At 42.9% G+C, this 25,691-nt stretch overlaps 2 protein-coding genes across 16 annotated transcripts in view; one reads left to right on the top strand and one right to left on the bottom strand.

Moving 5' to 3' along the window:
• The window catches only part of CUL1 (cullin 1), a 46,828-nt gene extending 30,239 nt beyond the window's left edge, over positions 1 to 16,589 (top strand). For all 3 annotated transcript variants that reach the window (XM_053359808.1, XM_053359809.1, XM_053359810.1), the window contains 14 exons: positions 1,381 to 1,511; positions 2,414 to 2,521; positions 2,609 to 2,715; positions 4,001 to 4,049; positions 4,415 to 4,546; positions 5,639 to 5,756; positions 6,549 to 6,625; positions 7,883 to 8,014; positions 9,040 to 9,132; positions 9,747 to 9,794; positions 9,880 to 9,962; positions 12,004 to 12,109; positions 13,785 to 13,898; positions 16,071 to 16,589. In XM_053359808.1, the coding sequence (XP_053215783.1) occupies positions 1,381 to 1,511; positions 2,414 to 2,521; positions 2,609 to 2,715; positions 4,001 to 4,049; positions 4,415 to 4,546; positions 5,639 to 5,756; positions 6,549 to 6,625; positions 7,883 to 8,014; positions 9,040 to 9,132; positions 9,747 to 9,794; positions 9,880 to 9,962; positions 12,004 to 12,109; positions 13,785 to 13,898; positions 16,071 to 16,151 (1,379 nt within the window). In that variant the 3' untranslated portion in view covers positions 16,152 to 16,589. The remainder of the gene's footprint in view (positions 1 to 1,380; positions 1,512 to 2,413; positions 2,522 to 2,608; positions 2,716 to 4,000; positions 4,050 to 4,414; positions 4,547 to 5,638; positions 5,757 to 6,548; positions 6,626 to 7,882; positions 8,015 to 9,039; positions 9,133 to 9,746; positions 9,795 to 9,879; positions 9,963 to 12,003; positions 12,110 to 13,784; positions 13,899 to 16,070) is intronic.
• Positions 16,590 to 19,084: 2,495 nt separating this feature from the next.
• The window catches only part of EZH2 (enhancer of zeste 2 polycomb repressive complex 2 subunit), a 62,749-nt gene continuing 56,142 nt past the window's right edge, over positions 19,085 to 25,691 (bottom strand). For 11 of the 13 annotated variants that reach the window (XM_053359798.1, XM_053359807.1, XM_053359799.1 and 8 more), the window contains 5 exons: positions 21,942 to 22,037; positions 20,724 to 20,805; positions 20,000 to 20,080; positions 19,808 to 19,892; positions 19,085 to 19,407 (listed from right to left, as the gene is read on the bottom strand). In XM_053359798.1, coding sequence (XP_053215773.1) covers positions 19,347 to 19,407; positions 19,808 to 19,892; positions 20,000 to 20,080; positions 20,724 to 20,805; positions 21,942 to 22,037 — 405 coding nt within the window. In that variant the 3' untranslated portion in view covers positions 19,085 to 19,346. The remainder of the gene's footprint in view (positions 19,408 to 19,807; positions 19,893 to 19,999; positions 20,081 to 20,723; positions 20,806 to 21,941; positions 22,038 to 25,691) is intronic. The other 2 variants (XM_053359797.1, XM_053359800.1) reach the window with 2 other exon arrangements.

The raw sequence follows: 25,691 nt of genomic DNA on the forward strand, positions 1-25,691 counted from the left end.
AGCTGGGCATGTTTAGCCTGGAGAAGAGGAGGTTAAGGGGTGATATGATAGCCATCTTCAAATATATAAAAGGATGTCACATAGAGGAGGGAGAAAGGTTGTTTTCTGCTGCTCCAGAGAAGCGGACACGGAGCAATGGATCCAAACTGCAGGAAAGAAGATTCCACCTAAACATTAGGAAGAACTTCCTGACAGTAAGAGCTGTTTGACAGTGGAATTTGCTGCCAAGGAGTGTGGTGGAGTCTCCTTCTTTGGAGGTCTTTAAGCAGAGGCTTGACAACCATATGCCAGGAGTGCTCTGATGGTGTTTCCTGCTTGGCAGGGGGTTGGACTCGATGGCCCTTGTGTGGTCTCTTCCAACTCTATGATTCTATGATTCTATGATTCACTTAGTGTAGTGTAGATTTTCATGCAAAGAATAAAAAAGCTTATTTTTATTTGACTATTTCTGAACATTTTTAGACATGACAGAATAATTTAAATTTTCAAGATGAAAATTAAGGCACTGTAAACCATTAACATGTTTTTCATACTAAAAACTAACACACAAAAAAGTTTGTTTCTGAGGGATAGTCACCTGAAAAGTTTGTTATGTTTGATTTTAGATTTGAATGGTATTGTATATTTTGTAGTCGCCTAGTTTGACTTGTGTTATATCCATTCATTATACTGCAAATAAATTTTATGAAACCAATGCGTATTACCTCTAAAAGCTTTCCCCACAACTTCACTGGTTTTGAGCAATTTAAAACTGAGTCCATTGTGTTTGTGCGGAGCAGTACTGAGCCTTATTCAGTAACCAAGTATTGTCCTATTTTTGTAGAACATCAAGCAAGTGTAAACATGTAATAGTTACCCATAAAAGGATGAATAAATTTAATGTGGGCTTATAGAATTTAGTCATTTGCCTTGCAACAGTGGTGGTTTGATTTTTAAAAACTACAAAGTTTATATCCCTCAAAATCAACTTTTTCCTAAAAATGTTTTTTGATTGCTAGCGCTAGATCTCCTGAAGGATTTTTGGTTGGCAGACATTTGTTTCACTTACCTGCCCAGTTATAGGTGCCTTAAATTTATCAGGATTCCGCTATTGAGAGGGGAACCCTTAACCTCAGTGAAGCTGTTCTGTGGAGCACCACTCGTGTCATTCATCATCAAGTTAAAACTCAATGGCATATTTTGTCCTGCTTATTCATGATTTTGGATAACCTTGACAATAGTTAAATTTAAGCGTTAAGGTTTTAAAGTTTTCCTGCTCTGGAATTACGATGGTTCAGATGGTTCTGATATGTTTGCAAATGTATTTCTTGTTTCCTGAGCAGTTCTCAGATGCAGAACTGACGTTCGTACAACTGAAAGGATCTGTTTCCTCTTTTCCAGACTTGGGGCGCATGTACAGCCTTGTGTCCCGAATCCAAGATGGCCTTGGGGAGCTCAAAAGACTTTTGGAAACACACATCCACAGCCAGGGTCTCTCTGCCATTGAAAAGTGTGGAGAAGCTGCTCTTAATGCAAGTATTTCTTCCAAAGGAACTTTGATATCTTGAATCTGGGCACATTGTCCCAGATTCACCATAGGTTTGATAAGGAGTTGAAAGAGCAAGAGATAGACCAACTGCAGTGTAAGAATTGCTAGACTTTTCCTGCAGGGTCAGGAATATCTACAGGGACTTCAAACATTGCTGATTCAGGACTGGGTCTGTAATAGGCGGTGACAGTATACGCAAGCAGGGAGTTACGGCTGGGGGTGGTGGGTGCCCCGTGACCTCTCAAGCTGTAGCCTCATGCTGTGATACAAACTGAGCTAAAGAGAAATGATGGCTTCAAAATATGGCTTTAAAAAGCTTGAATGCATCTCTGCCGGATAATAGACTGGTGCTCTCACCTCATCTAACCTTGGGTATTTTTTCTTGATAAGAAAGGGGGTCATTGTATGTGAGATCCTGAGCCGCTTGGCCATTGAACTTGCCCTAAGTAGACAAGTGACTTGTTGAAGATATCCTGGTCTCTCGTGGCTATAAGCATCTTATTTTCAATTACTGCTTTAGTTGCGGACGTGGAGCTTCCTGAATTCTGCCTCAACTCTCTTGTGAGGTTTTTGGCAGTCAGGAGGACTACTCATTATTTGATTCACATTTTACAATCATATTTGATATTATAGGGTCCAGGGGTGTTAAGCTTTCTCCAAGGTGAGCTTGCATTGTGGTGAAGTAAAGGATTTTCTGTCGGAAGAAATGATGAGGTGTTCAGTGTAATATGTTTTTCTGAAACTTAACACTCAGTCAAGTTCTGCTTTTGAAATGTCTTTATTGTTTATCGGTTGTTTAAGTGCTGAAAATGTTGCCTTAAAATCTGTAGCTGTGAGAGAATTCTGAAATAGGGCAATTTTGTCATCTCCCTCTCTAATTTCTAGGATCCCAAAATGTATGTACAGACCGTGTTGGATGTCCATAAGAAATACAATGCACTGGTCATGTCTGCTTTCAACAATGATGCTGGCTTTGTGGCTGCTCTAGACAAGGTAAATGGACTTAAACTTTGTAGTTGTCCTTGATAATTACTCATTTTGAGGATGTCTGCAAGTTTAACTTCTTTGTGTGTATCACAGGCTTGTGGTCGATTTATAAATAACAATGCAGTAACAAAAATGGCCCAGTCATCCAGTAAATCCCCAGAGCTGTTGGCACGGTATTGTGACTCTCTGCTCAAGAAAAGGTATGTGTTCCATGGGGAACTCTGTGACTTCTGCAAGTTAGTAGTAGACTAGAGTTGTTCACACACCATTCATGAAATGAAATTCCATTCTAACTGTTGATCAAGAAGTCTTGTGCACACTTCTAATCTTTACCTGTAGCTGGGAAAACTTATTTGTAGGTTTCAGTCTGGTTATTCCTACATGTTAACCTCCTTTAATCCCTTACACACAGAAAAATTCTGTCAGAAATGCTCAGCTACATTACCTTTCTGGGGCCCCTCTTTGACTCAGGATTTTCCACAGGGAGAGACTGAAACTGTGTACTCTTTAATGAGGATGCAGTCTTCCAGGATTAAGAAAAATCTTGCGCTAAAATATCTGCAGGATTTCCTGGTTCATTCATTCATGACTCACAGCAGTAAAAGAGGGTAGGTAAGGGAGCAGCAGTTCAGTGAGAGATCAGTGTCCAGTCTGTCTGGGGGAGACTAACATTCCTGTTGGTACAATGCTTGGGAACGGTTAGATCAGGGGTCAGCAAACTTTTTCAGCAGGGGGCCAGTCCACTGTCCCTCAGACCTTGTGGGGGGCCGGACTATAGGGGGGGGGATGAATGAATTCCTATGCCCCACAAATAACCCAGAGATACATTTTAAATAAAAGCACACATTCTACTCATGTAAAAACATGCTGATTCCCAGCCTGTCCGTGGGCCAGATTTAGAAGGCGATTGGGTCGGATCTGGGCCCCGGGCCTTAGTTTACCCATGGGTTAAGGTAAAGGTAAAGGGACCCCTGACCATTAGGTCCAGTTGTGGCCGTCTCTGGGGTTGCAGCGCTCATCTTGCTTTATTGGCTGAGGGAGCTGGCGTACAGCTCAGCATGGTCATGTGGCCAGCATGACTAAGCCGCTTCTGGCGAACCAGAGCAGCACTCAGAAACACCGTTTACCTTCCCGCCAGAGCAGTACCTATTTATCTACTTGCACTTTGGTGTGCTTTCGAACTGCTAGGTTGGCAGGAGCAGGGACCGAGCAACAGGAGCTCACCTGTCGCGGGGATTCGAACCACCAACTTTCTTATTGGCAAGTCCTAGGCTCTGTGGTTTAACCCACAGCGCCACCTGCATCCCTACCCATGGGTTAGATGCTGCTTAATTGTTGTAAACTGCTGCCTTTTGGAGAGCTTTACTGCTGCAACTAAGCTGTGCGTATCCTGAGCTTGTTGTACTGGACAGTAAAGGAGATTTTATGAATGGCAAATGGTAAGCATGTTGAACCGTAACAAAAATGATGCCCTTTTTACCACAGCTCAAAGAATCCAGAGGAAGCCGAGCTTGAAGACACACTCAATCAAGTGGTAAGGTTCTTACTCTGAGCTGTATTCGGCATTCCAGTAATTCTTTTTGCAGACTGCTTTAGAATGAAAATTGAATGAAGATTGAGAGAATTGTGGAAGAAAACTTACCAACATCTGTGCATATGTTTTAAACTATTTGTTACAACCCTTAAAAATAATTAAAGTGAACATTGGTTTGTGTATGCTTACATTTATGTAAATTTATATTGTGCTACATGTTCTGAAAGATTTGAAATGTTTGAAATCTTAAATGTTTTTAAAAGTGTTATAATATTTTAGTGAGCTGAAAGTTCAGATTTGGTCTTTGAATACTTTTGAATTGTTTGCATTTAGAAAATAATACTAAGAATACATGCTTTTTCCAGATGGTTGTCTTTAAGTATATTGAAGACAAAGACGTATTTCAAAAATTCTATGCCAAAATGTTGGCAAAACGGCTTGTGCACCAGAACAGTGCTAGTGATGATGCTGAGGCAAGCATGATCTCCAAATTGAAGGTGAGTTGTCTTTGGGCCTCTCCCTCACCACCTTCCTTTCCAGGATCACACCGCAAAGCAGCCCCTCCAGAAGGTGCTAGAATACAGTCTCCATCACCCTGACTGTCAGCTGTGCTGGTGGAAGACAAATAAGGCTCCCCACCCCCACAGTAAAAGAATCCCGAGAAAAATACATAAGCATGCTGGTTGGGTTTTCTCTTTTCTATGTACTGGGATTCTTACATACTTCCTTTACTAGAGATAGATGGCTGTAGAATAGTAATCAGCCTCCAAACGGCTCACCAAACTTTCTTAGTGAATGTTGCTGAAGCATCTATAGGCCAAAAGAGCCTCTACAAATCCTGTCACACAGCGACTCCTGGTGATTCGTTTGTGTGGCTGTGGCACACAAGCTGGCTGTCAGTGGCTGGGAAGAGCCTGCTCAGTGGCTGCCAGCCCGGGGTCTTAGTTTGGGGGTTATTCAGGATAATTAAACAGCATAAGAACCATGAAGCTCTTAGGTATAATATCAAATTCAATATGTCAGTGCTGACTGGTGTCTGCAGTCTCAAGTCAGAGATATTTTCCAGCCCTGCCATTTGGGTTGTTGTTTTTTTAAGACCTTCTACATGTGAAGCCCGTTCTCTGCCACTGAGCTACGACATCCCAAGTAAGCTCACAAAAGTGACAGTCTGGGCTTTTCTCAATTGTCTACATGCCTGTGAAAAGCAATAGCGAGTGAGGTGAAGCAACAATCCAACTTTCCCATTAGGTTTGCCTTCGAGGAACCCATTCTAGCCCAGTGACTGGTAGGGTCAAATTAACAAGAGGGGGGATCATAACACTTGTGTGTCTGTCTTCTGCAACTTGAGGTAGACCTCAACCATGACAAGTTACAAATTTATTGCTGTGTGGTTGCTCTTTCTGTTGGCTTTGCTGTGTCCTAGTTCTGCTCAGCTAGGGCTGCCTTATGTCTGGAATTTCTGCCTTTTTAAATAGGTGTGTTTTGTTGTTGGTAGTTTCTACTATTGGATAATTTTGGAAACTGGGTCCTGCTGTAAGATGTGTGGGTCTTTTCTCCTCTCTCATAAACTGTTCTGTGGTTAATTACAGCAAGCTTGTGGCTTTGAGTACACCTCAAAGCTTCAGAGGATGTTCCAAGATATTGGTGTAAGCAAAGACTTGAATGAACAGTTTAAAAAGCACCTGTCCAATTCGGAGCCATTGGATTGTAAGTTAATCTAACTATTTGTTTTAAAACCTGAATGGTTGAGTAGCCAATTTCTTTTTTTTTTTTATGTGATGAAAGTGAACAATTGATGAAGAAATGACAATTCTTGCTCTCAAGAATAAGCAAGTGTTGGTAAAATGTGTTTGAGTCGAGCAAAGTGTCTCGTGCTAGTGGTGTCGGTCGTCTTGTAGGTTTGGTTAACTCAAAAGTGCATTGGCAATAAATCCTGTCGTCCAGTCAGCGCTTCCCCTGCGCAGCTCTGCTTGGGGCTGACCTGGGCAGGAAAACAGAGTTGCAGCGGTCCTGCCGTCCGTGTGAGATAGAGGGATAAATCAAGTCCAGAGACAGTTCGTTGCTATCTCTAAAAGTGTATATTTACAAGCCATAAATCAGTCTCATTCCATCAGAGCTTTCCGGCATCTTTCCCGTGCTAAAAGCACACACAGTCTCTCTGCTGCTTCTTTCAGTCTAAAGTGAAAGCAACTCTCACAGACAAAGCCTGTGACTTACGGCCCTGTGTCAGGCCACTCCCCAGATACAGGACACCAAGGAGTTTTAACCCTGTAAACTCCAAACTCCACAATTTGTGCAACTGGCTCATATTTGGTCTAATTTGGCAAGAGCCACTGTAATTCAAAATGTGATCTTTTAGACCCTAAGTTTTAAATATAAGCCTATTTAATCTTCCCCAATACATTTTATTTGAAAGAACAGAAAGCTCTGTTTTTATATATTCAGTATATAAATACTGAAAGAAAGAGTGTATATGTGTTTTCCTTTTTTCTCTTCCAGTGGACTTTAGCATACAGGTTCTGAGCTCTGGATCGTGGCCCTTCCAAATGTCTTGTGCATTTGCTCTCCCCTCAGAGGTGGGTGCATTAGTGTTTTAAGCTTGCATTTCCATTTACATGAGAGTTGTAATCTGCGGGACGAATGAATGAATGAAGCCAAGGTGCTTTCTGCAATTTATAAAGGTGGCTTCCCCGCCTCCCACATCTATGAGGTGTACAGTTCAGTGAGCACTTACTATAATGTGTTCAGTCTGGATGAGAGCCATCTGTAAATCGCTCCTTAAACACTTGAAATGGTGGGGTATTAGTGGGTGGCTGTCACAGATGTAAAGCAGACCAAGAATCATAGAGTCAGAAGGGACTTCCAGAGTCATCTAGTCCAACTGCCTGCAGTGCAGGAATCACAACACCCCAGAGAGGTCTGGTGAAACACATTTAACCCTGATGGCGTATGGTCAGATTTTACAATGAATTGCTGTTCCAACCTCTCCACTTCATTTCGAGAACAGTCCAGTTTCAGCATGCTTTCTGTACTAGGCAGCACTTGAATCTCTGCAGTCAAAAGAAAGGGAACTCTTGCCTTCTGTCTGTATTCTTGCTTTTGGACTGCCTTCCTCAATAAGAGCCAGGCAGTTCTTGCACCACAGTATTCACAGTAGAGGGGAGTGGCAGAGGATGTCGGGAGGAGTCAAAGTGAGCAACTGGCTGGAGAGTGTAGCTGTAAGGGAGGTGGATGAAACTATATTTTAAATAGGATGCTATTCTGAAACCTAAGATACCCTTTTTATTACGGTCAGTGACATAAGCTGGGCAGTTATGTTAGATCAGGAATCTGGAACTATAGTAACCCTGTGTAAAGAAGGCATATTCTGAATGTAATTAGGTCCCTTAATTAAACTAGTGTATTTATTTGGAACTGTCTGTCTTCTGGTCTGGGTGGATTCTAAGGGGACTCTCTTTCCAACTGTCTGGGTTAGCTGTAATGGAGTAAAAATATAAAGGGAGAATTCTCTTGCTCTCTTAAGTCAGTGGCTAATGGCAGCAGGTATTTTGAGGGAAGTCTGAACTCAGCGGGGCAGTTGAGTTACTGACCTCCGGGCGATAAGCCCTTGTTGGGAACCCAGGGAACATCATAAGGGCTTTTTCTGTTATAGTGCAGGAGCTTCCTGCAAATTGTTTCAATTCTATTACATGCATATTGCAAATGCCCTTTAGTTTTTCAATGAAGACACGCTGATAAAAGGTCTAATCTGATTTTAAAACTAGGTTGGTAAAATAAGGCTGAAAACGTGACATTTACATGGCTGTGTTTTTGCTTTGCTTTGCAATATGTAGCTGGAGCGCAGTTACCAGAGATTTACTGCTTTTTATGCTAGTCGCCATAGTGGAAGAAAACTGACCTGGTTGTATCAGCTCTCCAAAGGGGAACTGGTTACCAATTGCTTCAAAAACAGATACACTTTACAGGTAAGGTGCACCCTTGTGCTGTTGATACGAAGGTTCTACAAGTATCAGTAACTGAGTATAGAGTTCGTAGGATCATAGGATTGTAGAGTTGGAAGGGACCCGAGGGTCATCTAGTCCAGCCCCCTGCAATGCAGGAATCTCAGCCAAAGCATCCAGGACAGATGGCCACGCAAACTCTGCTTAAAAACCTCCAAGGGAGGAGGAGAGTCCACTAGCTCTTGTGAGAGTCAATTCCACAAATTTAGAAATCCGTACTTGACTGCTGCTCTTAGAGTTACGTTTGCGTATGGAGAGCAGCTTGCGGAAGCTGCTTTATCTCCCAGAATAAGGAAGTATTCAGGCTGGAGTGAGGTTTGGTTTGGTGCAAAGGAGTGAGACCCAGGAGCTGCAGCTCTCCCCAGATTCATTTTTATGCTGCCCGTTAATGGTTTAAAGAGCCACTTTCTACTTTCTTCTCCCTCCCCTGCATCGTTCTCACTCCTATAAGGCTCTTGGCCGGCTCTCGATAACAAAGTCCTGAGCATACACACGCACCCGTGCACCGATTTTAGAGGAGTTCTTGGCGAAGGGTGCTCTGTAAAGCCAATCTAGCCCCTGTGGCAGTTTATTTCCTGTGGCAAAACCCTAAAAAAAAAGCTCAACAACTTTGGCATGTTCACTTCATCAAATCTGTCCCTCTTTGAAAAAAGTTTGGATGCCCTTAGAAAGGGACTGAAACGCAGACGAGCTCTTCTGTTCATTTGTCTGCTTTGTGTCCTGAGGCTCTTGGTGGGGAGAAAGTCTTTTGGAACATTTCATGAATAGGCTTTTATTCATAATCCAGATTTTTAAAAATGATCAGTACCTAGGAGGAAGGGGTTTTTAAAAATAAGAATTTGTACAAAAAGCAGAACAGCTGAGTCTAGGAGAACAGGTTTGTTCTAGAGTTTGCTTTGCTTTTTGTATGAAGCAGTAAAATCATTTCTGAGTTGCTTAAATTTGGATTTTATTTCAAAAAGAACATTTGTCCCATTTTTTCCTTGAAGGCATCTACATTCCAAATGGCAATCTTGCTGCAATATAACACAGAAGATGCCTACACTGTTCAACAACTGACAGACAGCACTCAGATAAAAATGGTAAGCGTTGGTTATGTTCACAGTAGGTTTCCCAAGCATTTGTTTTTGCTGTAGGCCTCTGGAAACCCAACAATATCCTCGCTTTTATTGCACTCTTGGAGGCTTTTTTTTATTCCAAAATTTAGATCTTGACAATTTCGTCTTTCATTTTAAAAAGAAAGCAGGCTTCCTAGCTCTGATGACTAATGGCAGGCTAGAAAGACATTAGTATGGTGAAACCTTCAAAGCCATAAAAGGGTTCTTGTTGGATTTGGTTGAGGGAGGTAGAGCTGGAACGCTCTGGATAATAAACTCTTTGACCTTTCCCATATATAGCAGAAGTGAAGTAAAATACTTAATCTGCACCATTCCACTTTTGTGGAATTTTATATTGTTCATTTCATATCTGGCCCTTCTTCACAGTGCAGAGCCCAGGATGGCATTTTGCTTTTCTTAATTTTGTCTTTCTTTAGGGTATAATATTTGAGAGAGGGGAAACCTAACACACTAATGCACCTATGCGCTTGCAGAGAAGCACTCTGCTTTCTTCCCCATCAGCTGCAAAATAAGTATGTGTGCTCCTAACTATAAATGGAATGAAGGACTAATATTTTCCCCTTCCCTTTGTCTTTTAGGATATTTTGGGACAAGTTCTACAGATTTTGCTAAAGTCAAAGTTGCTGGTAAGTCTTCTTGATTTGCTGGGGTAGGATGTGAGAGAAATGATTTGTCGACAACTTTTTCCTGCATTGTTTCTTTTGTTTGTAGGTGTTGGAAGATGAAAATGCAAATGTCGACGAGGTGGAGTTGAAGCCAGATACCTTAATAAAACTTTATCTTGGTTACAAAAAGTAAGGCAGATCAACTAATATAAACCATTTATGCATAACCATAGAAGATTTCTTTCTTAGAACTGTGTAATTTGTTGCAGTATATTTTTAGAATTTGAAATGCTGTTTCACAATGACTGAATTTTGAAAGACCTTGTGAGCTCCCGTTGTTCTGTCCCAGCTCCTGCCAACCTAGCAGTTGGAAAGCACGTCAAAGTGCAAGTAGATAAATAAGTAAAGTACCACTCTGGTGGGAAGGTAAACGACGTTTCTGTGCATTGCTCTGGTTCACCAGAAGTGGCTTAGTCATGTTGGCCACATGACCCGGAAAAACTGTCTGCGGACAAGTGTTTACTCCCTTGGCCAGTAAAGCAAGATCAGCGTCGCAACCCCAGAGTCCACGATTGGGCTTAAGTGTCAGGGGTCCTTTACTTTTACAAATTTAATAAATAATAATAATAAAATTAATGATTGGGGTAAAAAGCCTTTTGAATCTGCCATAAAGTGGATTAGTGCTTCTGGCAAATGCTACTTGTTGGAAGAATAGTGATTGCTGCTGCTGCTGCTGCTGCTATTATTATTAGGTAAAGGTACCCCTGCCCGTATGGGCCAGTCGTGTCCGACTCTGGGGTTGTGCGCCCATCTCACTTAAGAGGCCGGGGGCCAGTGCTGTCCGAAGACACTTCCGGGTCAGCGTGACAAGCTGCATCTGGCAAGCCAGCGCAGCACACGGAAACGCCGTTTACCTTTCCGCTAGTAAGCGGTCCCTATTTATCTACTTGCACCCGGGGGTGCTTTCGAACTGCTAGGTTGGCAGGCGCTGGGACTGAGGAACGGGAGCGGACCCCGCCGCGGGGATTCGAACTCCGACCTGACGACCGGAAAGTCCTAGGCGCTGAGGTTTAACCCACAGCGCCACCCGTGTCCCTGATTATTATTATTATTATACATTAATAATTTGATTTGTTACCTGCCATACACTCTAAGGTGCCCTGGGTACATGTGCCAGGCCACAACAATTCAAAGCACAGCATGAAAAACAGTTTAAAAGAAATTTCAGTGACAAAAGTAGAAGAGGTCCTAAACATATACACCTCAGGTATAGTTGCAGGAAATTGCTTAGCGAATGTGCTAGACACATCTCTGGGGAGAGAGTTCCACAACTTCACTGGGAATGCCCTCGTTTAGTCATATTAGAAAATAACTTGGATGTTAATATTGTGATTCTAAATGGTTGAGTTGGCGTTGTTTAAACAACAGAAGTTGGCTTGCAAGTAAGCATAAATGTAAGAAAGTGCATATATAGGAATATTTAAAGAATACAATTGGAACCATTGCATCTCCTTGGAAATGTCTTTATATCAGTTTTTTAAAATGAAAATGGGGGCAAAATAAACAAGCCGTCTTGAGGACTCAGAAGGGGGAAGGGAAATGCTCAGGAAAGAGCAGTGTCAATTGCATTGTCTCCCCTGCAGCCCCTTCCTGTCCCCAATTCCCAGCACATTTCCCCTGCCATTTAAAGTCTTATTGCAGCCTTCTACGTCATGAGAATGCAGGAGAAGTCCTGCTGTGTCCGTCCTAGGGGCCCATCCATGGTGTCCATCCATCCAGTTTCTCAGTCTACCAAAGTCCATGTCTTTGAGTACCTTCCACAAGATGCTCCAGCTGCCCTGGGCAGAGGGCTGACACAGAACACGCTGGAGGGAGAGTCTGCCTTCTGCTTTGGCATGGGGCTGCCTTAGCACCTGCGAGAAGACCTTCTGGCATTCTCTTACCCAGGAGCACCTAGGCAGGCAGTGGCCTGGGAGGTGGAGAGGGAGAATGAGTGGCTGAGGGAGGGAGGGGGGAAAGGAGAGGCTGTGGCCACCCCCAGGATGCCTGCAGGCCTCGGCCAAAGGAGAACATTCCTCAATGCACCAAAGTGAAAAGTAAAAAGGCAAAGCCAGTAAGTGGAATAGGGCTCATACATTTTTTATCTAGTAAAATTTCCAGGCAGTTCTATAGTTGTTGTTTTTCTTTATCTGTGCGTTGTAAAGTTATTTATCTGCCTTTCTCCTGGCAGCAAAAAATTGCGAGTGAACATTAATGTGCCAATGAAGACTGAGCAGAAACAAGAACAGGAAGCTACACATAAGAATATAGAGGAAGACCGAAAACTACTAATCCAGGTGACTTGGAATAGGTAGCTCAGGAACTTGGACCATGTGCAGAAGTTCTGAATATTGCTGATCTTTATCTAGTGGGATTCTCTTTGTTCTCATGGCTGGCAGAATTATGAAATAATTTTGCTTTTAACAGAACTTACCTCTGCAATGGTTAATATTGGTGATTAGCAAAGTGAAATTACAGAAGACTCTTTTTGGAGGAGCCCCACAAGAGCTAAAGGGGCTTCATTCCCAGGATTGTAACACATTGGCCAGAGGTTTGTGTCAGAAGTGTACAGATTCATGGCTATAAGCAGAAAGGAAAACGCCAGAGTTGGACCCATTGCTCCATCTCGCCCTGGTCTGTTCAGACAGGCTCTTGAAAACCTCCCATCTTTCCCAGGCCAGCTGCCTGAGGCCCCGGATTGAGCAGGGCCCTTTTGCACGCAGAACATGCCTGCTGCTGTTCAGATGTCCATGGGGCAGAATGCAGTCCTGCAGGATTTAAATACCTTTTATAAAATGGTATACAATGCTCGTTAAAATGGCAATGAAAACATTTTAGAAACAGTAGACATAATAAAATGAATACCAACAGTTTTTAAAGCAAATGTACATATAAAAGTACATGTCTGCTTCAGCTTATCTAAACAAACAAACAAAAAGGTTTTTTGAGGCAGTAGAATGGCGGCGGCACTTGCCCAGGTATTTTAGTGACTCCCACATTAACTTCCAGCTCTCCGTCCCAAAGGGCAGGTTCCTCCATGCAACAGCCAGGGGGGAGGTCAGTCTCTTGACTAGATTGAGGGAATTGCTCATTGATCTTGTGGGATATCTAATTCAGAGCTGGCTTTTAAATTTACCGTATATACTCAAGTATAAGTCGACTTTTTCAGCACATTTTTTATGATGAAAAAGCCGCCCTTGGCTTATATTCGAGTGAGGCGGCTGGTGGCGGCGGAGGGACGAGCGGCCCGAAAGGAGCCCTTTCTCACCGCTGGTCCCGCCGCCCGCCTCTTGCAAGGGCAGGCATAGGAGCCACGATTGGGAGAGGCACTATGCTGCGCTGCGCCTCTCCCAACCGCGGCTCCTATGCCTGCTCTTGCGAGCGGCAGAGGGACGAGTGGCCTGAAAGGAGCCCTTTTGGGCTGTTCCTTCCTCCTCTGCCTTTGCCACCACCACCAGGTTTGTGGTGTGGTGAACCGGCTTATACTCGAGTCAATAAGTTTTCCCAGTTTTTTGTGCTAAAATTAGGTGCCTCAGCTTATATTCGGGTTGGCTTATACTCGAGTATATACGGTACTTAATTCAGGTGATACGAATATGAATGAATAGACTTTATTTGCGTAGCTGACAGGCCATAGCATCAAAGGACAAAGGACAAGGATGTGAGGGCGATTTGGCTGCGACATCTGATACTATAAAGGAAATATTCTGCCATCTAGGAATTTAAAATTGTGTGTTCCAAACACATAAGTGAGCAACATTTAAACTGCAGTATATAAATTTTATGAAATAAAGTAAGAAGGGGGAAAATCTGTAAGATTGGCTATTTCTGCTGAAATGTTCCTACAGCCAAATAGATTTGTTTTGCTATAAAACACGGTCTCCATCATAATAATTGTGATTGGTCAAAAGTCTTTGGTAACCAGTGGCTGATCTTGGATGACTAAAACGATTCCCCCCTCTTGCATGCTAGGCTGCCATTGTAAGGATTATGAAGATGAGAAAAGTCCTGAAACACCAGCAGTTGCTGGGAGAAGTTCTCACACAACTGTCATCAAGGTTCAAGCCACGAGTTCCAGTAATAAAGGTTTGTCTAAAGCGCCATCTTGTAGTTGGAAAAACAAATCTTTCTCCTGAAGTATGCATCTGCAGCCCTTTCCACATACAGAAAAATAGGGATTAGCATAAAATATACCAAGCTTCAAGTAGAATTATGACACTGTCTGATCCTGTTTCATTATATTTCAATGTAAAACTTTCAGCAACACTTTAAAGGGTGCTTCCACACGACAGGTTTCCATAGTGTCTAATCTCACATCACCTTCATCCAAATCACGGCTCATACTACCCCATTTAAATATAGATTTTCTGCAGCAAATCCAAGAAATAAAATCAGCATCTGTAGTCTGTGCTTGTCTAGAAGCTGGTTAGTGCATTTTTGGTGGGTTGGTCACGTGTGGCTACAAGTTCTGGGTGACCTCTCTCTCTCCACACTACCAGTTTGCTCCTTCTCTGGACACAAGCTGCCCAGTCAGTGTAGACAATACGGAGGTAGATCCACGATTGCTAGAAGGCAGCTTTGTCTTGCATTTCAGCGCTCGGGGTCGTGGGGCAGTGGCAAGGAAAAACTGCAATTTTGGCAAACTGACCTAGGATCAGGTGACTCCTGGAGCACCACGTAGAGATCTCTCTACCGTTCCTTACCTCCCAATATATTGTCTTTGACTATTTTTTGTTACAACAGCACCAGCTGTTCCTTTGCTCTTGCAAAAGTTGCCTGCCTTTTGCAGGATTTCAAAAAGGACTTCACTCCTTTCACTATTCACATTCTGATGCCTTGCAGGGAATCAAGTGGGAAAGGTTTCCTGCCCTAAAAAATCTCGCTCTCCCTTCCCCCCGTTTGTGTGTGTGTGCACAATCATTATATAATTACATAGCTACTATAATTGCATAGATTGTTCTTGTAGAAAGCCATGGTTGTTGTGTGTGGTTTTTTTAAAGTTGCTCTGTGCATTCTTACAAACACTTTTTATCAGCTGTAACGAAGATTACTGTTATCAAATGCAGATGACTGCTAGTATTGGGGAAATAAACCATGGCACAGTGTAATATGCCATGTGTTGTTCATCCCAGGTTGTATTTACCTAGATTTAAGACCTGCTAAGGAGCAGATGGTTGTTCTTATACCCTCACATGTAAAACCACAGAATTCAAGGGTGTGCTTTCTATTTCCCATGACTGTAAATTCTTTTTTGGATATAGTAAGCCATCAACTTACACAGGGGATTGCGCCTAAAGCCAGAATTGCGTATAGTCAAAATACATTGGGAGCAATGGCAGGTGGGATTGCCCAAAGTCTTTTTCCCCCAGATGCCCACCCTCTTTTTTATTTATTATTATTTTGCCAAGCAGGGGACGCGGGTGGCGCTGTGGGTTAAACCTCAGCGCCTAGGACTTGCCGATTGCATGGTTGGCGGTTCGAATCCCCGCGGCGGGGTGCGCTCCCGTCGTTCGGTCCCAGCGCCTGCCAACCTAGCAGTTCGAAAGCACCTCCGGGTGCAAGTAGATAAATAGGGACCGCTTACCAGCGGGAAGGTAAACGGTGTTCCGTGTGCTGCGCTGGCTCGCCAGATGCAGCTTGTCACGCTGGCCACGTGACCCGGAAGTGTCTGCAGACAGCGCTGGCTCCCGGCCTATAGAGTGAGATGAGCGCACAACCCTAGAGTCTGGCAAGACTGGCCCGAACGGGCAGGGGTACCTTTACCTTTACCTATTTTGCCAAGCATGTGAAAATGATTGCGCACAAGCTAAATGTGTCTAAGTTGTGGGCTGACTGTACTCCTGTGCTGCTGAGATGAGACCCAGCAGAACAATCTGGCTCCATGCAGTGCCTGCTGCGCTTATGTCGTCTCTGAGGACATTTAACTTGGTTCAGACTTGGGATGCTGGTGCTACTGCCTCTAGCCTGTTCCCCCTCTATTGCTACCTAAGTCCCATTAAAAAAATACTACAATACTGAAGTTGTACTATAGCATAGTGCTGTAGTTTACATACTGTAATTTTCTGTATATAAGACTAGGCTTTTCCCCTAAAAAATAATGTCCCAAATTTGGGGGCGTCTAATACACGGATAGATCTCCCCCCACTTTCTTAAATTGGACTCCCCAAAAATAGGTGGCATCTTACAGACAGAAAAATACGGTACTTTTTCCTTTTTCCTAAAATGGCTATGAACAATGTCACATCTTTCTGTTTTCAGAAGTGCATTGACATTCTAATAGAGAAGGAATACTTGGAGCGAGTGGATGGCGAGAAGGACACCTACAGTTACTTGGCTTAACGGTTCTCAGCAGCTTTCTGGGTGGCAAGTAGTTAAGTGATTGAAGAAATGAGAACAGAACTTGTTGGCCTGCTGCCGTCTGGACCTCCATTTTTATAACCAAGACTAGGACTTCCATCTGCCAGTCTTGGAATTACATCAGACCTGCTCAGGATTGATACATTTCAAGTATGTAAATATGGACACCAATGCCATTTAACCTAATTTAAGAACAGAAAGGAATCTGAAACCTCCCTTGGAGGTTGCATGCTACTTGCATTTAAATCAATACATTGGCTATACAGCAACAGTTGTTGCCAGGCAGCATTTATACATACATGTTGGCAGCAGTTTGAGAGAGTCTAATTTGGCCCATGTGTAATCTGCTATAAAATCATTTGTATAGTGTGTTTCATTTTTTAATGTGTGATAAATAAAAACTTAAAACTTTCTGTACAAGTTGCATTTGGTTTTATTGTTAAGTTCCATGAGTTCTTTCTTAAATGTAAATAAAAGGTATAATTATGAAAGCCAGATAAAGTAGTCCTGTTTTGCTTTTTGTATTGCTTCTAGTGATGTCAAAGTCTGGTTGCAAGTTTGCCCAAAACTTTTATTGCAATGTGAAAAGTGAGAGGGAGTTTAAAGGAATATTTCCTTGGCCAGAAAATCCATCTTCCATCTGAAATTAATATTGGTATTACAAATCCACCTTTTCCCAATAATCATGCACTTTCATAGAATCACCAGTTATACCCAGGTGGATGAATACATCATCATAATCATCAGGTATGGGGGCATGTGATATTTAGCATATGTGGGGCACACAAACAGCTGCCTGGCCATATTACACACACTGACTTTAAAGCCCCAGGATGGTACTGTATATGGAAACTTGCCATGATTATTTACAGATACAGGGACATGTGACATGGCATTGCAGTTGATTCAAACGTCAAGCATAGTGACTCATGACAAGATGCTATGAACACAGTTCATGGTCATTAAAATACAGAGACAGCTTTGAGCAATTCTAATTTTTAGAAATTTTAAAGTTTGTCAGTTGCATATAAACACTGCATAGAAATCAGGTAGAAATTTGGACCTAAGTTAAAATGATTTCAGTTTTTAATAATAAATCTATGCCAATTAAGATTGTTCAGGTTATTGAACTTAATGGTTGGAACATTCTTAGTGGATGATGGTCCATCAAAGGGGCTATTGTGGCTACCTAGCGTACAAGGCAGGAAATGCACACAAATTCAAGGAAGTAGGGCCACTGAATATCCCGTCCATTTCCTGCTTTTTATACGGGCAGCTGATTTCATTTCATCATTTGGCACACTTGTTTTTAACAGCTTAATGGCAGCTGCCTCATTCTCTAGAACAACCCTGATCATCTGTGAGGCCTGCTATGGTGGCTGTCTCAAACACGGTTGCTGTGATACACCCAATCTCACTGCTTGGAATAAGGCTTGCTGCCACCAAAGGTAAAGGGAACCCCCTGACCATTAGGTCCAGTCATGGCCGACTCGGGGGTTGCGGCGCTCATCTCGCTTTATTGGCCAAGGGAGCCGGCATACAGCTTCCTGGTCATGTGGCCAGCATGACTAAGCTGCTTCTGGCGAACCAGAGCAGCGCACGGAAACACCGTTTACCTTCCCGCCGGAGCGGTACCTATTTATCTACTTGCACTTTGACAGGCTTTCAAACTGCTAGGTTGGCAGGAGCAGGGACCGAGCAACGGGAGCTCACCCCGTCATGGGCATTCGAACCGCCAACCTTCTGATTGGCAAGTCCTAGGCTCTGTGGTTTAACCCACAGCACCACCCGTGTCCCTGCTGCCACCAAAGCACACTGCAAATTTGCCTTTTCTAAAGCAGCAGCTGCTTCAGCACTTCATTGATCCTTCCAGTAACAACAGGGAGCCTGTCATGAACCTGATGCCTCCCTTCCTCCTGTTTTGTTTACTACTACAGAAGTGCTACAAAGGTGGAGGCATTTCTTGGGGCAAGCTCAGCCAAATTGTGCGAGTCTACCCAGATTCTGCAGCTATCCCTTCAAGCTCCTATTATGTATCCTGATGCCTGCTCAGGTCGCCCAAGTCTAACCAGCCTGCTCTTGAATGTCAACAGCCAGTGCCTTCATTGGAGGTTTTTAAGGAGAGGTTGGATGATTCTGTGATAATACACAAATCTTTGGGTATTCTGGGAAGATTTAAAATTAGTTCTTATTTGTTGGGTGCTTTACAGAGATGACTTCACAAAGATGCATTTGATAGTTTAAGTTCAGTGGATAAATGTCAAATGTCACAAAATTATGAAAACATTTATTCTTACTTTAGACCCTCTACAATCAAGCAGATGTTTAGGGAGACAAAGTCAGCTGTGTGATCAAGAAAAGGACATCTATACTTGAGGCCCTCACTGCTCATTGTGCTGTTGACTGAAGATGGGAAAAGGGGTGAAAATTGCAAACCTGTAAGAGTGATGATAGAATCAAAGTTGGAAGGGACCCCGAGGGTCATCTAGTCCAACCCACTGCAATTCAGGAATCTTCAACTAAAGCATCCAGGACAGGTGGCCTTCCAACCTCTGCTTAAAAAAATCAAATGAAGGGTGGTTACTGGTGAAAGTTTCATGGGGGTTCATGGATTTGAACCTATGCCTCCAAGTTCTGCCAAGCATACTGATTCTTGTTGTCATCTTAGGTTGAATCCACCCCGGCTGTAAGCTCAAGTATGTTTTTGATTCAACATTCTTCCTTTTTAGGAGGCGGGACAGTTTGCTAGCAGTAGCTGCAAACGATAGTTACAGGCTTTACTACAGGAGAATCCATTGCATTCAGTTTGATCTGTCATGGCGAGTACCTAACATGAGCTTTTTCTCAGCCAAAAGCTCAAACACACTTTCATCCAGCCTTGGACCTGGATTAATGATGGAAGTAGACCACTTAAATTCAAAGTTCAAGTATCCTTTATTCAAGGTTTAAAAATGTACCATACTGCATTATTGCAAAAATTCAATGGTACAAAACAGGGTTGCAGCTGGTGAGAAGGCAATAAAAAGTTGATTTAAAATTTGTCACTATAAATTACAGGTACAGTACTTTGCAAATTCTGCATTTGAAATTGCATCAATTCAATCTTCAAAAAAATTGCCCACAGTACTAGAAACTCCTGAAGATAAGGCAGCTGTTTTACAGAAGAGGTAGTTGGTATCAAGGGATCTCCATTTCTCTTTCAATGCCTACATACTTGAGGGCATCCGCCTGGCTGTATCTGAAACAAAGTACAAAATGATTTGTTAAATTTAGGAGTTTCTAAAGTGTCAAAACAAAAGGAAAAATAAAGATGAAAAGCAATTTGTCTGCAAATTGAGTTTACCACTCAAAACCTCTACACAAGTCAAGTCAGATTAGCAGGGCAGTTGTGGAAGATCCCAGGCTGGAGCAAGTGCTGTTGGGTGTCAGGGCAGAAACATTTTCTGGGTGGCACAGAAATGACTCCTGTAGTCAATCATTTCTGTCATCTGCTAGTTCTTTGGCTACCACACTTTCAGCATTTCCTTCTTGGTAAAATGATCAGCAGGTTGCATTCCCAAGACCTAAACGCTGAAACACTTGATAAATTTGGGCTGTTGAATGAGAAATGTGGTTGGTATTGAACACGCTATACATACCTATAATCAAAAAACAGTTCTTCACCAGTCTGAATGGCTCTCTTAGCAAATATGCCTATTCGGTGATCTCCATTAACCATCATAACTGTAAAACAAAAAGTGAAGTTGGTGCAAGGCTTTTTAAATATATTGAGTGCTAATCGGATTCCTTGCTCATTTAGCTATACTCCCGTAAAATGTATAAACACTCACCTTTTGCATAGCAGTTGGGATTGACTGAATGGTTTGCAAATCTTATTTTGTTACCCTTCCTTGTTGCATCAACCACAAAATCTAAATAAAAAGACTGTTGTTAAAATGTCTGCAACAGACTGAAAAGTGGATACTATGGAATATTCACTGAAATTGCTATCTGGAAGACTGTCACTACAGTTAAAATGCTATTGTCTCTGGCTTAACTTGTAATAACATTGAACACAGCCAGTTTATCTATGAAAATGTTTACTTGTAATCTTACATACGTGTCTAATGCTATACAAGAAGCTTATCTTACACACGTTTTTAAAAGTTTTTAATTTCAAACAATGGATGTTTTTTAATGAAACGCTTTCTCTGCTTCAGTGGTGTAGCCTGGGTTGCCAGGGCCCAGGGCCACTCAGAGGGTGGGAGGGAAACGGACGGAGTGCGCCTGCACATTCAACTGCCTAACGGCATCCACATCACTCAGGAGATTGCAGCCGCAGAAGTAAGAAAAGATGTTCCATTGTCTGGAGAGGTCACTTCCTGGTTCACATGGAGAAGCTGTTTTCAGCAGCAACCACTCCTGTGCCCCCCACCCCCACAGGCTACAGCACGGCTCTGCTTGCCTTATATACCAGCCTTGTTTATCACACCACCTAAAAAGGTTTGTTGTGACGATCTATGCAAGATCCCAAGAGAGGCTAAATATTGGAGGGATTAAGAGTAGCACACATACCGTTATTCAGATTGAAGAGAAAACTGCACATATATTTGTCATATACTTTGCCTCGTCTGTCTGCTTCATCCTGAGAAATTATCTGAAAGGAAGATTTATTTGACATTGTTTTGGTAACATGCACAAACAGAACTGTCTCTCATCCCCCAAATTACCAGCTATCTTTACACGGTTGCTGATTCAGCAGTTGAGTAGAGAAACTGCCTTTTGGCAACTTTTGCAGAAAGTCTCACAGGACTCAAAGCCAGATCAAACCTGTGTGCCTTCTAGGCAGGTGAATTCAGATACAGTGGTACCTTGGTTCCTAAACGGCTTGGCTCCCAAACAAATCGGCTCCCGAATGGCGCAAACCCGGAAGTAAGTTTGCGAACGTTTTTTGGAACCCAAATGTCAATTTCAGCTGTCAGCATTATTTCCAGGGCTAATCAACCAATTGGAAGCTGCGTCTTGGTTTATGAACGTTTTACAAATCGAACGGACTTCCAGAATGGATTGAGTTCGGGAAACAAGGTAACACTATATTTAGATATTTCCAGCAGTTGCATGCCAAAACTGACTTTTAATAAGATTATAGGGAAAGACTATCCTAATACTCAGTTTAAACCTTGGCATGCAGTACTTCATGCTGATATGTTAAAACAATGAAGTTGATACATTTTTATTGAAGATTTCTATTGCTTATTGGTACACCCTGAAAGGCCTCTTATCATGTAAATAGGAAGGTGGGATTTTTTAAAAAATAGTAATTTATCATCCTCCACCACCACATTACGTCAGCATTTGCAAGTCTGCTACTGCTTTAGGCTATCTGCACCAACAGCATAAAAATCAAGTTACTCTCTTTTTCACATCTGTCCCTGCTGTCTCTCAAAGTCATGATTTATTTGAAAAAGGGCTGAGGAACTGCAGCTTGACATACAGCAGAATTACAGTGGTACCTTGGGTTACGTTACCTTCTCGTAACATAGTTTTGAGTTATGAATGCAGCAAACCCAGAAAATGTATACTTCTGGGTTTTGCTGTGCACGCATGTGCAGAAGTGGCGCCTCCTGATAAGGATTTTTTGGGGTTAAGTACGGATCCCCGCGACAAATTAAGTTCGTATCCGGAAGCTCCACTGTATTAACTAAGAGGCATGCAATACAGAGGACTTTCCTGAAGACTGGATTATGAAGTAGTAGATGAAAAGGCTAACTTTATTCAAATTTTGTTTCTTACCTCACCACAATATTCAGAGATGAATTCATTTTTCTGCACTGGATCCTTAATGAAAATGCCCCAGCCTGCCACATCAGAAGGTGCTAGCAGCAAATGCTAGCAGAATGAAAAAGGAAGCCCCTTAAACATGCAGAAAAGATGTAACTCTATCCAAATACCTATGCAGCTGTTACAGAAAAGGAAACCAGCTGGAGTAAAGTAACACTTGCTTTGCTCAGACAAATGTTCCTGTCAGCAGTCTACTTGGGTGAATAGTGCCACGCTCTGGCTGAGACTCACAGAAGGGCTGGCATGTTCCAGAGGAGCATCTCCTCCCCAAAGCTTCCTTGCCAGAATGAGTCTTCTCTGCAAGCCACGCCGCCAGGAATGGAACCTGGGTGTGCACACAATGACTGTCTCAGGTGGTACAGAACGATCCCAAGAGCTAATCCCTGCAGAGCATGCTCCCATGTAAGGCAGGCCGTAGACCATTCTTCTAGCAGTGTATAGCATTTATTTTATATAACTAGTTCACCTCTGCTGCTGTGTGTGTTCACAGCTCTACTGTCATGTATTTTATTTTCCCACCAAAATCAGTATCTGGAGATTAATAATATGTGAATTATATTGCCATAACCTCTAATCCTGGTTTTATTTAAATACATAAAATTATTATTTAAAAAGCGTGTGGCCACTTTTCAGACATTAAATAATGAACGGAACTTAGAAGTTTTTTGAGCTGTGCATCTCTGCTGTAGAGATCTCTTTAGCACTGCCACAAGTGGGAAAGCAAGCAAGAGGGAAGTTCAGTATTGGGATATAGGAAGGGCTTTGCAAGTGACAAATGAAAGATTAGGTAGCAATCTTCTTCTTCTTGTGAACTACCTGTTCACAAGAATTCTGAATCTGCTAATTTCTGTTGAAATTAATGTAGCAATCCCTAGAGCAGGGAATCTGTGACTCTCCTGACGTGGGGCTGCAGCTCCCACCAGCCCTGACCCCTGGGGCTGATGGGAGCAGGAATTCAACAGCAAGTACAAAGCCAGTTCTTGAATGCTCCCCTCCCCCCAGTTTCCTGCCTGCTACAAGGATGGCCCAGTTCACACATAACAATAAGACAAACCACAGCTTAGTGTGAACAAACACATTTGTGGGTTCCTGGAGCAAGGATTGCAGCAGCAGCAGCAGCAGCCCACTCCCAGGCCATTCTACCTGGGGCTAAACTATGGCTTGTCTTAGCATTACACCTGAACCCAATCTTGCGATTTGTCTTCCCCAGAAACCTCAAGTTGTAAGAACAAACCTTGCTGGCTTCTCATGGTATGTCTAGAGCAAGACAAACCATGAGCCCAAGTTCAAACAACACTAAACCATAGCTTAGCCCCAAGAAGCCAGGGAGCAGCAGGTCTGGGAGATCGCTGGATAAGGAACCCGCATCCTTGCCTCTGTGTGCAACATCATGGTTTGGGGCTTAGCATTACATGCAAACTAAGCTACTTAAGCTATCATGAACAAATTCTTCAAAGGTGGCCTAGGATTGGGGGGGGGGTAGTTAACCCATATTTGGCGGTATTATGGACCAATCCTTATTAGAGTGCAGGTGGTTTTTGCATGGAAGCAGTTCACACATGCATGAACCTACAATCACAAGTAGTGGTGTCTGTACAAATCCCCACTTGCTGTTGCCATCATTAAGCAGTTAAAAGGAAAGATTGGTTTACCTGAAGTGTAGATTTGTGAAATGGGGACACTGAGGACAGTGGATTGGGTATTTCCTCTCACATGACCTCAGGCAGGAGCAAAGACTTGTGGGAGGCAGGCACTTCCTCAGTTTTTTGGATTTGCCAAGCAGCAATGTTCACCAAAGCACCTGAAAGAATAGCAGCCTCCCTCCCTTCCCGGCTCATAAACCAATAAATAGAGCAGCAACTGAGTACCCCTCTTATAGGAAAAAAAACCAGTGTGACTGCAGACCATCACAGGGATGGTTCCACTGTCCCCAGCGTCCCGATTTAACAAATCTACACTTCAGGTAAGCCAATTGTTCTATTTATTTCATGGGACGCTGGGAACAGTGGATTGGGACATACCACAGCACTTCCCAATAACTGGGTGGGTCCACACGGCTGACACATTGATTACCAAACTTGGTATACACTGTACGGCCAAAAGCTGCCTGAGCTGAAGACATTTAGTTTAACTCACAATGCCTAGTGAAAGTGGAAGGAGGAGACCAAGTGGCTGCCCTACAACTCTCTATTGAAGTGGCATCAGCCATAAAGGCAGCAGAAGTCGAGGCTGACCCAGAGGACTGCGCAAAATATGAGATGGGTGGGGCAATTTCATAGTATCATAAGCTAAGAAAATGCACACCCTAATCCCTCTAGCTAAGGAAACTGAAGTGACCTTTGCTCCTAAGCAAAGGACACAGCAGAGAGCTTTACTTTGGACGCGGAATCAGCATGCCTGTTCTTAAGCCAAAGCATGCAGTGTGCCACTATTTGAGAGGCCATAGCTCTAGTTGCAAATTGTGTGTCCATAGTTGCGTCTGCCATAAAGGCTTGTGCTTGTAAAGGTTTAGAAATGGCTTGGCACTGATGAGTGGCACCTGGGGGAAGGGAGTGCAAAAGGTCCTTGAGCCACACAATGCCGGCGTGTGCAGAGGAAGATGCTGCGCAACATGCAAACTCCAACTTCCTATCAGTTACACCCTTCAATTGGGCGTCTCTTTCTTTAGGAACAAGATTCCAAGAAGACAAAAGTAAAACAGGACATATCATCCTGATATGAAGTCAGGATCCAGATCATATAGTTTACAGGCTAGAGATAAATTCTTTTTGGACTGCATAGGGGAATCCAACTCTGATTTGACTACTGTTTTTAGCACTGAAGGAACTAGCATATAGTTAGATTTCGTGCGGTTATCAATGAGCAAAGTAACTGGACTCTCAGAGGCAGGACTGGGAATTGTGGTAAGCTTGGGGGCCATTTCCAGTGCATGCATTATGCATTTTGCATTTTAAAATAGGAGCATTAGCTTCCTGGAAGAATCTAGTGGAAAGACAGAACTATCAATCCACTCTGCCTCAATTTCTGACTCTAGAAAAGATATTTGGGAAGAAAGTGCTACATCCTCAGCATCAGATAAATCCTTCCCCATAGAGGGAAATGGATTGGGCACAGAGGCCCCCCCCCCCCCGATTTAGCCACACGTTGAGAGGAGGTCACCTTTTTAACCACAGAGGTAGATTTTTTAGGTTGTATGTTAAACTGTAAATCCTCTGATAATGAAGCAATCGGTGCCCGTTTCAACTGCTCAATTGGAGTGAATGGAAAGATGGGAGTTGAGGAAGTTGGCCTGGTCTGAGAGTGATGTTAAAGACCCTTTTGCACCCTGGTCACCCATGAATCCTAACATTTCTGGTTCAGAATCAGATATATCTTCTATAATGTCCCTTCCAGTAACATAGGGTGGAAGAGCAGAATCAATAGCAACACACACAGACTGATTCCTATGAACTGGAGTCTGTGGAGGGCCAGGCTCATTAGCTTGCAATAAAACTGCAGTCGAAATATTTTTTCTTGGGGCAACAGAAGTAGTAGAAGCTTCATTGCACCTATTTCCCTTAGAGGGTAGGACGTGTTTAAGCTTTTGTTTAGCCTTTTTGGGAAGAGGTTCAGAGGCTCCTTGTATAGGCTCCATAATAAATCAATAAATGGAAACAAATGAAGTTGTTCTGCACGCAGCCACACAGGGCAGACTGAGTAGTG

The sequence above is a fragment of the Podarcis raffonei genome, chromosome 12 (assembly GCF_027172205.1).
Source record: "Podarcis raffonei isolate rPodRaf1 chromosome 12, rPodRaf1.pri, whole genome shotgun sequence".
Taxonomy (NCBI): Eukaryota; Metazoa; Chordata; class Lepidosauria; order Squamata; family Lacertidae; genus Podarcis; species Podarcis raffonei.